Source organism: Chinchilla lanigera, unplaced genomic scaffold (genome assembly GCF_000276665.1).
Source record: "Chinchilla lanigera isolate Chin_1 unplaced genomic scaffold, ChiLan1.0 scaffold00009, whole genome shotgun sequence".
Taxonomy (NCBI): domain Eukaryota; kingdom Metazoa; phylum Chordata; class Mammalia; order Rodentia; family Chinchillidae; genus Chinchilla; species Chinchilla lanigera.
Genome location: NW_004955410.1, coordinates 6985733 through 6999034, shown reverse-complemented (window position 1 = coordinate 6999034; position 13302 = coordinate 6985733). Strand labels below are relative to the sequence as shown.

Below are 13302 nucleotides of genomic sequence, written 5' to 3'. Positions count from 1 at the left end.
TTCCTTATTATTTATGAGTTGTTAGAATGTGAAGTCATAATACAGCTTAAGTTCACTGAACTCAAAAATAAAATACATAGCTGTATCTAACGACAGACATATACAGTCATGAATACAGGAGTGCTTTGGGGCCTGACTGCAGTGAGAGTCACAGAATCACCAAAACTCAAAATAGTTGGACACCATGGAGCCATCAATATATAATTCAATATCTGGAATTATATAGAAAGAAAAGAGTCAGGGAAGAAACCCTGGTGAGGGGAGAGTGCAAGAAGGGGAACAAGACTGGCAGATCCTGAAGGTCGACAGACAGAGACTATTCCAATTCCATGTTATAACCAAACTCCCCAGTTTCCAAATCCAATATCCAGAGATGAGAAAAAAAATCTTTCAAAGTATTATTGTTGACTACTGGGTCTCTAAAATTCCACATACTGGGGGGGGGCGGGAATCAAGCATATAGTGCCTGTTTTTATATGCTAGAATGTGATACAGGAGAGACTAGAAACAAACCAAAATTTTAAAAATAACTTCTGATTAGCTTTAGAGAGGAAAAGACCTCCCACCAGGATAGCTGAAATCTTTCCTCGCCACTATCAAGTGCTCATGAAACCTGGGTGTGTGCACCAGAAGGCTACAACTCTGGAAGATAAAAGACCCAGGGATGATAGAAAAGGTATAGACGGGGCGGGGTGAAAGTTCAGCAGCAACAAGAACAAAGAAAGGAGAAAAGAAATTGCTTTCTTGTTATTTTTAATAGATTGCCTACCAGAAACATGTCTTGTTGAAAAGTTTTACATAATTAGCACATGATGTCTAAAATTACGACATTACTGGAAGATCAGAGCTCATATGGATGAGATGATGGCTTCACCTAAGGCAAAGAGGGGTGCATTTTCAAATAACTTCTTTGCTTTTTTCCAAAATACAAATTTCTGCCCTCATAATGGGCTGGTTGTACTCCGGGTTTTTAACCTTGGAGCTCCAAATAAAGATGAAAGGTGCACTGCTGGATACTCCAGAAGAACATTTCATTTTGCATAGTTGTAACATTACTTAGCTCCTGCTCAGATTTAAGTTCCACCTAATAGATGCCACCGTTTGAAAGAACCAGCTGTTTGAAGAATGGATGCCAACTTCGTAGATAGAGGAGAGAATAAACGGGAAGGGTGGATGGTGGAGGCGGCTGAGAGCTAATGCTCATCGCTGTTCATCTATGACATGGTTTGTGCCACCTCTTAGATACACAAGTTGCTTGCTTTTAATTCACCTGTTCTTCAGAGAGAGTGAACAATTTTCTGCTGCTCTCATAGTAAGGGGCTGATGCATGAACCAAACCCAGCTCTGTCTACTGCCAAAATCTAAGAACATCGATTTTATGTGCCTCTGACACAAATATACATTTTGTTTTCAAGTGAAATTACTTATGTATGTGCAGGCCTGGGCTATGTCTGATAATCTACAATGCATTTTGGTAAGGTGATTCTCAATTTCTTTTTACTGGCTTTCATTATGACACTGGAAACTTTAACAACATCATAAATCACCTGCTGATACTCTGAAGACAAAACTACATAACATTATTTTAATTTAGTAATTTTTTAAAAGAACTAAATGATCATGTACAAAGAAACAGTGACTGAGTATGTTTCCATAGAAAACATATGCATGTGTCTATGTTTTATATATTGGGAAAATAAGAAATGAAAAGTTAATGAGGGCAGGAACCAGAAGCCAGGAGACCAGCTTTGGACAACATGATTTCCAATCTAGAAGTGTTTCTTTCAGGAGTTGGTTTCGGGCTCCCGCTAGGGCTACTTTGGACACTAATTTCTTAAATCCTTTGTTCTCAACCGTGGAGATTGAGTGTGGATGAGTCTCTGGGGTTTATGATAATGACATCTATGAGGAAGTCATCAGAACTATTATCTATGAATCGCATGCAAGTTGTATGTGAAAGAGAATGTGGAAGTCAACAATTACGCAAGCGCAGGTCTTTCCTCAAGCTTTGGAAAAGGCACGCTGGGTGGTGATGGTCACCTTCAGCTCCGGGGAGGCCCAGAGATGCAGTAAGAAACGGGCATTAACCGAGTAATTCCTTGTAGGATGACAGGTGGAACCTCGAGAACGTGAGAACCCTCCCTCTCGACACATTGGAGCCATGTGTGGGTGGGGACTCCTGACCCCACGTGTGCTACACTCCCTGGTGGAAGGACAGGGAGGAAGGAGCTCTCCCTGCTCTCGCTGGTAGCTGCAGCTCACATGTACCTCCTGCTCTTCCCTAAGGTCAAAGCCCCTTCTAAGGTCACTGGTGAGTGTGAGTTTTTGACAGCAAACCAGCAAGGGGTGGTTAAGCATTATTTGAAGTTTCCATCTACCGCTTGCTACCTTGAAGACATTCCCTGACGTTTCTCAACTGCAGGTGCCTTGTCCGTAAATAGCCTGCTCACTTCATAGAACTGGTTGGAGAAGCAAACAATGTAAAATATGTAAAAATGTTGCAGAAGAAGTATTGTACAAATTTCAGCTGATTTTTAAGCACTTTTGGAATATTTAAAGGCTGGGAGTTGAATGTAAAGTCTCTTGACTGCTGTGTGGAGTGGCAGCTCTATTGGCTGATGGCTAGGCCTCAAGTTTCCGTTGCTCTGTTTATACTGACAGATATAATCGTATCTGTCATACAGCATTGTGGTGATGATTAAGTCTGTTTTACAGAATGCTTAATGTGCTTAATAATGGTAGTGATTAATATTTTGTTCTCTGGCTCAATTAATAAGAACTAAGTAATGAACCATCTTGGAGATAAAATTTATGTCTGAGGTCAATGTCTACTAAATTACTAAGCAATACTGCAGAAAATAAAAGGGGTGATGATTCCTATCATTTTATCTATCTAAAACATATCCACTTTATTCTGATGCCCAATTAAAACTGGAAAAAGTTAAACTTAGAGGAGTTTTTCAAATTCCATCTACAAATATTTGCTTCATGGAAATATGAATGAAGATCTTTACACTATGACATACTCAATGAATGGTGCTTCATATGTTTTCAGACACCTAAAGATGAATCTGTTCTGGACTAAATTTATTCAAAACTCTCAGCTGTTGGTTTATCATAACAAGTAGACTTTCTATTGGTGTTCACTGACCCAGTTAACTTCAGCCACAAGCCAGAATTTTCTTCTTGGCAATGCTGACATTAATTTTACATAGCTAGATTGAACATAAATGTGACATTTGATGATAATTTTTTGTGATTCATCCATTTTTATTACATCATTAGCCTAGTCTACTATAATACAATTTCATCTGGTTTAATATGAAGTCATCTGTTAGCCATTAATAATGAATAATATTTAACAGTGCCACTTCATTCAGCTATGACAGTTAAGAATACAATTCTTACCCTGAGCTTTTGTTTGTAAGCACGTTCTTTCTATTTCTGCCCTTTTAAATGACAATCTTAATATCAGTCTCATGTCTTCATATCAAGTGCATTTCTATTTTCCTGCCATAACATTGTAGAGGGAGTCTATTGTAATCATATACCATTGGGAGAAGCCTTTTCTCCAGAACCCTCATATGATGGAATTGTTAAAGTAAGACCTCAAAATAAAAAAAGAATGATAATATATGTGACCATTTAGCCAAACAAAACATAGAAATTGAAAGAAAATACTTTTAAATTTTTAAGTATTCATTGATCGTAGCCATGATGAAAAAATGAGGTGTAATGCAGGAAAATGGTTAAATTCACCTAAGTTCATATAAGGTGCAGTGGATGTTTCTTAAACTAGTAGAGAACCTAGCAATCACCTAATCCAAGCTACTCATTTATAACAGATAAAAAGCCAGGGAGGTTAAATGTAATTTTGCCCTAACCTGTAAATTCAAAATCAAGGGTACATAGAAAGACAAACCATTACTATTATATGGTCCATGATGCACAAAAGGAATTTTTAAAAAATGTTATCTGCCTATTAATAAAGAAATGAATCATAGTTTTCATGTGGGGGTTAGGCGGCACTACATTTTATCTAGTAAGGGTGAACACTGTCCACTTCACTCAATGATAGGGTGCCCAAGAAATGACACAAACGTGCTGCTTCTGCTGTGTGAGTTCCCCCACGAGTGGCACCACTGACATTTCTCTGAGCTGAATGTGATTCCAGTTATGTGTATATGAAGGATCTCCAGGAGATAAATACCAGCCAACTACTCAAATTCCTGAAAGAGTCCTTTTCCAACATCAAAGGAAAAAGCAAAACGGTAGTGTTTCAGGTCTCCACCACCACACATGCCTGAGGAACGATAATTTTCCCTGCGATTTCTACATCATGTGCTAACTTTAGTACTGAATCCCAGACCAAGACCTGACTCCAGATTATACCACGCTACAGACTGTCAGCATGAAGCAGTCTACCGTTCAAACCCAAGAGGCCCAGATACACTCAATCTGCAGAGATGAGAATGGACAAGCTGTAAGAGCTGTTTCTCAAACAATAGCGTAATAATGATCTACTTCTTACAGAACACTGCCTCGGTGGAAGGCAAACAGTCCTGCCCCATGAGAGAACTTCCGGGGACAGGGACCCCTCCTCCAGCAGGAGGGACGGTGCCTCCCCTGGGCCTCTAGTTACTCTTTGGGCAGGAATGTCCTGCCCTGGTAGCTCCTGCCCAGTTCAAAAGGTGTCTGCCACTCCCAAGGGCTGAGTCCCCAGGTCTCAATATCCTGCCTGCCTTCCTTTGCAAGGCTATGCATGGTCTGTGCAGAAGGGTACAAAGCGGAAACATGCAGAACACCGTGGGATGGCTCTGCCTGGACCTTCCTGCTTCTCTTCTGTGAGGGTGAGGGCTCAGGACATGGACTGTTTACCTATCCATGCCCAACCTCTCCAAAATGCCTAAGCAAGGGCCTCTTTTAAAGGAAGTATGGCTCACAGAAAATGCTAAGCCCTCTAAAAAGGTGGTTAGGTTATAAGCACCATTATTTATGCTTATTTATAAATTACTTATAAATGCATTTATAAACCATTATTTATAAATGCATTCTCCAAGAAAACTTGATGTTAGAGTGATAATTCCTTTTTAAACTATTGACTTTAGGAGTAATTCCCACAGTTTATTAGAATTATAGAAATTATTTGTGAATAATAACTTTTATGTATAACTCTGACAACAGGGAGAATAATTCATAGTTCTTTGTAAAGTTCTGTCGACTATAAAACCAAGTTAAATCTCTGGAGACCTAAAATGTTCTTTATCTGGCATTCAAAGATTTCTGATGGAGGAAAAGGAGGGAAAACGGGAGGGTACGAAAGAGGGAGGGAAAGGGCTGACTAGAGTTTGGTTAGAGGCGCCCTAAGGGTGCGAGCCTGTGTGGGTGCATGTGTGTTTATTTCCCCTTTGCTTTTTCAACTCCGAGCTCAAGCTTGCTGACTGAGGCTTGTGCATACGCACAGGAAAATACTTCATGAAGTAGGAAACTGCACCAGCTGCTCTGTCCAGAGCCCGGCCACTCTCCCAGGACATCGCCTCACTGGCCATGTGGCCCGAGAGGACTCGTTTCACTCACCACAGGTACAAAGCAGAGTTTTCTGCTTTGTACCTGTGATGATGATCATCTGGGATAAAGGGTGCGAAAGCACATTAAAGGTTAAATGCACCTTCCAATTCACTACTTCCACTGTTATCCCAAATCCCCAGCTAGGTGTGATGGCAGGTAGCCTGGATAATCGTGACAGTCTGACTTCCTTCCAAATTACTCTGAAGCTCAGGCCCTTTGGGGACCACAGGAACATTACTTGTGTGGTCCTTCTTTCATCAATTTCAACAGGACTATGGAATTATCAGAAATTCTAAAACAAAACAAAACAAAACAAAACACTGTTCTTATTCCATGTAGCACATTCTGGCCAGGAGATTAAGGTAGATATTTCTTTCCAAATCAAATAGTTTTCCTTAGAGTTGTTCATTTTCTGGAATATGTTGTAGAAGTCATGAAAGTACTAGAAAATGCCAAAAGGAGAAGTCTTACACATACTATTGATAAATTAAAGATTAAAAAAATAATATTCATCAAGCACTTCTCTAAACCTATGCTGAATGCTAAATGCCAGTTCTGGAGACTGGCTAGGTTCAAGTCGTGCCTCTATTATTTAGTACTTGTAAAAATATCTGTTCCTCAGTTTCCTTTCTAAAGAATGGGGGTAATAATACAGACTCCACAGGGGTCTGGGAGGATTAGATCAGCTAGTGCTACAAAGCAGTTAGAATAACGCTTGGGCTAGTGTAAGTGCAACACAAACACCCTCTTTTCTTTCTTCTTTGCCTCTTTTTCCTTCCTCCTCTTCCTTCCTCTCTGTACCCTGCCTATCCAGGATCTCACAGCAGGGTGGCTGCAGGGCCAGCATACTGTGCAAGCTTCAGCTCATCCCTTGGGCCACTTAGTGATAACGACAGATGTCCAAATGCTGGTCATAAGCTTTGGAGCTCACCTTAGCACAGAAAGTCACTGAGTGACGTCACAACGTCGTCACTTCAGCTTAGCATCTCCTATGATATAAGTGTGTAAGTTCAGGTAATGATTTCCTTGTTAAAAAGTTGTTTGGAAAGCATAAAAAATATTCTAGCTTTTAAAGATTAATGCATTCTTTATAAATTGTGAAACAGGAAGACAATGTTCAAATAGGAAGGGGACCTAGAGAAGGGAGAGAGGGAAATGAAAGGAGGGAAAAAATGAGACAAGAAGGAAAAACAGAAACAAAGGTTTTTGTAAACAAGGAAGGGAAGAGGGGTTGAAAGGAAGGGAGGGGAATGGGGAAAGAAAAAATCAAGTTGTATCATGTACAGGTACAAATTCTCTATGAGGAAGGTGATCATCATGTATACCCAAAATGTACCAATAAACTTAATGAAAAAAGATTAATGAAGAACTGAAATAGTTTGAAAATTTAACTTTCATCATAGACCAGCCCCTGAGATTTAAAACAGATATTCTTTTATTTAGATTTCTAACAGAAAGTGTTTTGCATGTATGCTGACTTTTAAAGAAGTCTATACTTAGGCAAATTTTGTTCTTGGAAAATTCAGAAACCCAGAGGCATGAGGTTCCACCTTGCTACATCACAAGGCTTCCAACCTGCTACATCATGATGAATGTTCACCATTAACCGCGAAATGAATCTAATTTTCCTTTTACACTCACTGGTACACTGAAGATATAATGCAGCATTTCCCACACTCTCTGGAACTGCATGTGAGTCATGTTTTAGAGTAGCAGATGTGTGACATCCCATGAAAAAGTTGTAAAACCGTTACAGGAAAATCACATCTGTCAGTCCCTACTATCATTTTAACTCTGGTTCCATGGTCTGCTTCTTTTTCTATGCCAGAGGAGTCAGCCTGGCATAAAAGCTGTCCCAGGAAATTGTGTCTCCTGGACTAGCTAGTTAAGCAAATTGTGTAACTGCCATTAAAACTGAAATGTACCCAACAGACATAATTTCACAAAAGAGGAGAGAAAACCACATTTGTAGAAAAGTCACAGCTGTTCAGCTCTACATTTTGCACTTTTTTTTTTGCATTAGAAAATGTTTCCTTTCCTTATGAATAGTGACAGTTACATTGCTAGTTAGCAGCTTTAAGGCTTCTTAATACAGTGCTGAGTGCTGCACTAGCATGGATTCCATGTCTGTTGGGAAAAATGGGGCTAAATTCTTTCTGCTGCTACATGGAGGAAAAGCTTGGTTTACCTGCCCTGACTGGAGATGAAATAAGAAAAGATGCTGAGGAGGGCTCACTGGCCCCTGAAACACAGAGCTGTGTGGCTGCATCTGTTCCTCCAAACCAGGGACATGGGCCCGCACATGCTAAGGTCCACCCGAAAGGACTTCTGTTCTTTCAGGTCTTATTTCCAGCGGCCATGGTGCCCCGGACCACTCTGAAGTCATGGGCATGTGAATACCGTGGCCCGTATTGCTTGGGCCTGAGCTCATGTCCCTGGGCTGCCGGACACCTGTGTGAAGGGCAGGGGATGTTCTTGAGGGAGTCCTCGCTCTTCCCAAGCAGGGGGTCTCACAGCCTTTTTGGCCCATCCGGGATTACACACGCTAGCTAAATTGATGGGAGGCATTTTGAGTGAGAGTTTGGAGTCTGGGCTCAGCTGCCAAATGACCTACATCCAAATTGCAGCCCTCAGTCCCAAGAATGCATGAGAGTGGGTGTGTTCCTCCACTTCAGTAGCCAGAGTTTGTTCATCTGGAAACTTAAGACAACTTACTTCAGTATCACCATGGAGAGGGCTATAGATGTGGCCAAGACTGCTGAGCGCTCAGCCCGGGGCACAGCACACTCTGAGACTGAAATACTAAGCATTTTGGTGGCATCATGATGAGGTTTTCTTTGTTTTTTCCGGTGCTTAAATATACTCCAGTTATAATCCTAAAAGTGAACATGAACACGGTGGCCCATACTGCTCGGGCCAGAGCAGTGAGTGCAGCAGAGAGAAGTAAGGCATAGAAGGGTAAGGTCAGTTATAGTGGTCAAACCTGGCCTGTCCAGACCCTAGGATTTCTGCTACTGATCTGAGACCTCCTCTCCGGCTGTGTGTGGCAGACAGGAGAATGTGTGCTTGTGTCGCTGTGCCAGACGCACAGCACTGACTTCCATGGGGCCAGCTGGGCTGGTGACCGAGCCTGGGTGTGGTTCTGGTGCCCAGTTCTTGGTCGGTTTGAAGAGGGGCTGTCAGCCAGCCCAGGTGGACACCCAGTGTCCGTGCACACAGGCTTCCCTGGCCACTGGTAGGGCAGGAGGAGTACTCCTCACACCTCCTAACCAGCCCCCCATTGTGTTGATGGGTGTGTAATTAGGCACAAAAAAGGCCAGCTCCACAGAGAATTCACTGCCAATAATAGCAGTGAATCCAAGATTTTCATGATCAGAGATCAGTAAGTATAACTACTACCTCATTAAATTAACTAAATATCAATATTAGAAATAAAATGTATGATTCTACAAGATACTGACATTAATGCTATTGCCACAATTATGAACAATGCAGGCAGTTTCTATTTTATAATTTTGGTAACTACACTGGAAAAGACAGAAACTAGAAATCTATTATTTTTCTCTATAAAATTTTTTTCCAACTGAAACACCCTAGGGATTGAAAGTAATGACTAACCATTATGTTTTTATATAGAGTCACATAAATTCCATAAACAGGGACTACTATTCATAACAAATATATGTAAGAAATAAGAGCAGAGTAGAAGTGAGAGATATAATTCAAAAGAACCATGTAGATGTGTAATTAAAATACTTGACAAACTGTCCTTTTGCAATGGAAGATGTTCCTCATTTCAATTAATGCATGCCTCCTTATACAGAATAAATTGAAGTGGTTTAATTATGCTGGTGAATTTTTCCTAAAGGATGTTTTTGAGAATACTGGGGGCTAATGTTCAACTTAACCTTATCTTTAAGGTTGAATTATCTGCTTATTCGTAACTCAGTTTTCAGCTTGGCCCGACGTGCCGTCACACCTTGTGACTGGTATCAGCAAGCTGTCTGGGCTCCTGGAATGTGGTAAAACCCATGGCAAATAATGGACCTGATGCCACCAGAAGGAATTAAGTTACTCTGACACCCTGTGACCTGTATGTATGACCTCACAGTAACTTATTGTGACTGTGATAATGAATCACTTATACAATTACGAGACATGTCAGTCTGTTCTAATTACACATCATGACTGAACTTTGAACAACTTTCCGCTGATGGCTGTAATACGTGGACAACGAAGTTGAGAAATGTAGAAAGATGTACATAATTTAAACAAAAACAAATTAAAAGACAACTATTCAAATTCTAATGATAACAAGAACAGTTTTTCTAAGGCTATAGCCAATGCTCACTATGATAATTAACTATCGGGTGTACCAGTGACAGGTCTTTCTTGATGAATGTATACCTCCAAGATCAAGAAGGTAGGAAGCATGAGTTTCTCACTTCTCTGAGAGGTGACAGGGGCAGACTGAGTAAAGTACCGTTTGCTCATCGGAAGCGAGCTTGCCAGGAATTAAAGACATGGAGGAACAACCTGAAGAATTACAATACAGCAGGGATCAGCAAACTATGATTTTCAGACAAAATGTGGCCAGCTGGCTGTTTTGCAAGTTTAACTTGATCATAGCCTCGTCGGTTCAGGTAAATATTCTCTGCTTGTTTTCAAACTACAAAGGCAGAGCTGAGTTGTTGTGACAGAGGTCTCCTGCTCCCCTCAGTATTTCCTATCTGGATCGTTATGGGGTTTGCCAATACTTGGACTAAGGAAAGGATTTCTTTTATCCAATAATACCACAGGGAAATACAGTAAGGAGAGAGCAGATGTATCACACTTCAGTTCTCTTTCCATATCTGGAACCACCTTGGGTTTCAGACGTAACAGGCTTGCGCACAGAGCATGCTAAGCCAGTGAATTAAGCTAAGCTATTTATTACACTCAGTGTTAAATTTATCCAGGAACAGTAGCTGTACTGCTATTGATATTATTAAAATAACTGAGTATTTTAATTGATGAGCAATTGAGTGGGACTCAGAGGTCTTATATCTATTTACAAATGATTCTCATCCCTTTCCGCAATTACAGATACCTCCACTGTACTTACCTTCCTTTCCCTATCTACTGTCTTCCTGACACTGGACGTTAGATACTACGTTAGGAGATGACCCCTGGCCACCGCGCTGACTGCGCCTGGGCTGAGTCTGGAAAGGATGCCCGCGCCGACAGAATGGGGCTTCCCCAGGCAAAATGGCGGTGAAAGCACTTGAGGCCAGCGCTCAGGTGGGGGAGGCTGGAGGGCAAGGAGGAGCACGTGCCTTTCTTATCTGCACATTTCCAGCCCTGAGCAGGGTTTGACACCTAGCAAAGCTGTTTGAATATCCTTAGCAAAAAAAGCCATTATCTATGACCAGCTAGTTTCAGTTTATTGTTATGCAGACTATGGTTAGAAAAACAAAGTTACATTTTGATAAATAATGTGAAAGTCTCGTGTGTTTCAACCTCTGCATTGCTTGGGCATATATTTCCGATAAGGAATATGTGGGCTTTGTTCTTAATAATGTTAGGAACATAATACAATAGATAAGAATAATATTTTCCTGTATCTGAAGAGTGGGTTCTGTAAGAATAATTGATATATTTAACTTGTAAACTTATGACTATCGTTTTATCTTCCTAAGACAAAACATGTGTACATAACTGAATCTCTAATAGGTTCTTTACTTTGGATAAAAAGACACTTAGATGGGAATAGCTCACAGCATAAGATACATTAATGCAACACAAGCTCTTATAGGTAACATAAAATCCAATCTATGGAAAGAATGCTGTTGATGTAAAATTGAGTCCTAAAAAAAGAAAAATATATAAATTTTATTTTATCATTCAACTACAAAGTATGGCTCACTCATTTAATTGGTTTTGAAATCCAGTTTAATACAGAATCTCTTCTGCACAACCAGTCAGCTCCTAGCATTTTGATTGCAAAATGGAAGGCATTCACTTCAATATCTTTAATTATCATTCATTTGGAGGACAGTGTGAAACACACTTTTCCAATTGGTGTTTTAGAACCATGAGTCAAAGGAAAGGAATGACAAATTAGCCAGCTAGAAAGGCAAGTATCAGCTAACGAGTGCTGCTGGAGCCTTTGTGGATACTTCAGAATAAGATGAAAGAGGAAAAGGGGCTGTCAGCCACACATGCTCCATAAATGAAATACTAACACAGCTTCACGACATATTAACAACAAGTTAATATCACACTTAGAGACTTACTCAACATAATAAGTGCCATATATGGGATCATCGATTTTTTCCCAGCCATATGGAAGCTCTGAAAAATAAAAAGTTATTTCTTTCAGTAAGTAAAGAACAGATATCACAATTTTCTAATAAAAAGTAATAGAATTTAATTATTCATGGGTTACAGAAATGGTCTATCAAAGCAGAATAAAGCATTCAGAGTTAGCACCAAATTTCAGACCCATATTGTGGGAACCATAAGAAGCAATGATTGAAAATTGGCAGTTAAAACACAGAGCTCTCTTTTCTGCAGACACACTGCTGGGTCTAGCTGTTTTGTCCATGCCAAGCAGTGGGATGGCACAAATCATGTCCTTACCATTGGGTGCAATAAGAAGGCAAATAGAGTTCCTGAAAGTGCATACAACTCTCTTATTTATTCGTGTTGTTAAAGGAGCATTTCGGGATAAAGATCATATTTTCAAAACACATTTCTGAGGACAGCAAATTGTTTCTGATGACTGAAACAAAGGGATTATAAAATCTCAATTGACACCCTGCTATTTGAGAGCTTTCGCTTGCTGTTCACGCCACAAGGGTCAGAACTTGAATGCTGGCAGTATGTTCTCTGGGCATAGTTTAAAAATAAAGTCTAAAATTCTACACATCACTTGACAACATACCTCATGTTTCCTGTGCTCCATTGTTAATTTTAATATACATGCACATTGAAAATATCAACAGTGCTATAAACGCTATGACAGCCTAAGCCAGGGCTTTTGAAAGCCAAGATTTTCTTCATAATATTGTTCTCTACATTAACTCAGCCTCCAAAATTAACCTAGGTAACTATAGAGAATATAATATTTTTCTTGATAGAGAATTTCACATGTATAATTTGAAAATTAAGATAGACTGACATGCTTAAATAGTATATTTAAGTGCAATTTAAAAGTTTTATTGTTACAGTATCAGTACATGCCACAATACAGAAAGTACAGTAACGGGAAATTAGAATTACCTACAAGCCTGTCCACCCTGAGATAACCACTATTCACATTTTGGTGAATATCTTTCCTATAAATTTCTATGTCTACACACATAATTTTCAAAGAAATTATATAACATGGTTCACATTATGTTTATAGCCTGATATCCTAATTGACAAATTACCAGAGACATCATTCAGTGTGAATGAAAATTACTGCCCAGTACCACTTCAAGGGCCGCTCAGGAATGGTGACCTGCTGGTCTGGGCCATTCGGTTCCATTACTGAGCATTTGGGACCTTCTTGCTTTTACTTGTGTGCATCATTTGTGGCAGATGCACCCAAACTTAGACTTTTTATTATTCCCTAATAATTTTAATAGTGACAATTCCCCACAGATAAAATTTTGGAATAAAGGGCCTGTATCCTTTCATGGTTTTGATAAATGTTGTCAGGCTATGACTTTTTCATTCCCTGGAGCACCAGCATGGCATCTCTTTTTT

The 13302-nt window shown here is 39.9% G+C and overlaps 1 protein-coding gene across 1 annotated transcript in view; it reads right to left on the bottom strand.

The window, feature by feature from the left end:
- Positions 1-13302, bottom strand: part of Magi2 (membrane associated guanylate kinase, WW and PDZ domain containing 2) — a 555913-nt gene that overhangs the window by 295993 nt on the left and 246618 nt on the right. Inside the window, exon 5 of the mRNA XM_013510511.1 lies at positions 11844-11901. Coding sequence (XP_013365965.1) covers positions 11844-11901 — 58 coding nt within the window. The remainder of the gene's footprint in view (positions 1-11843; positions 11902-13302) is intronic.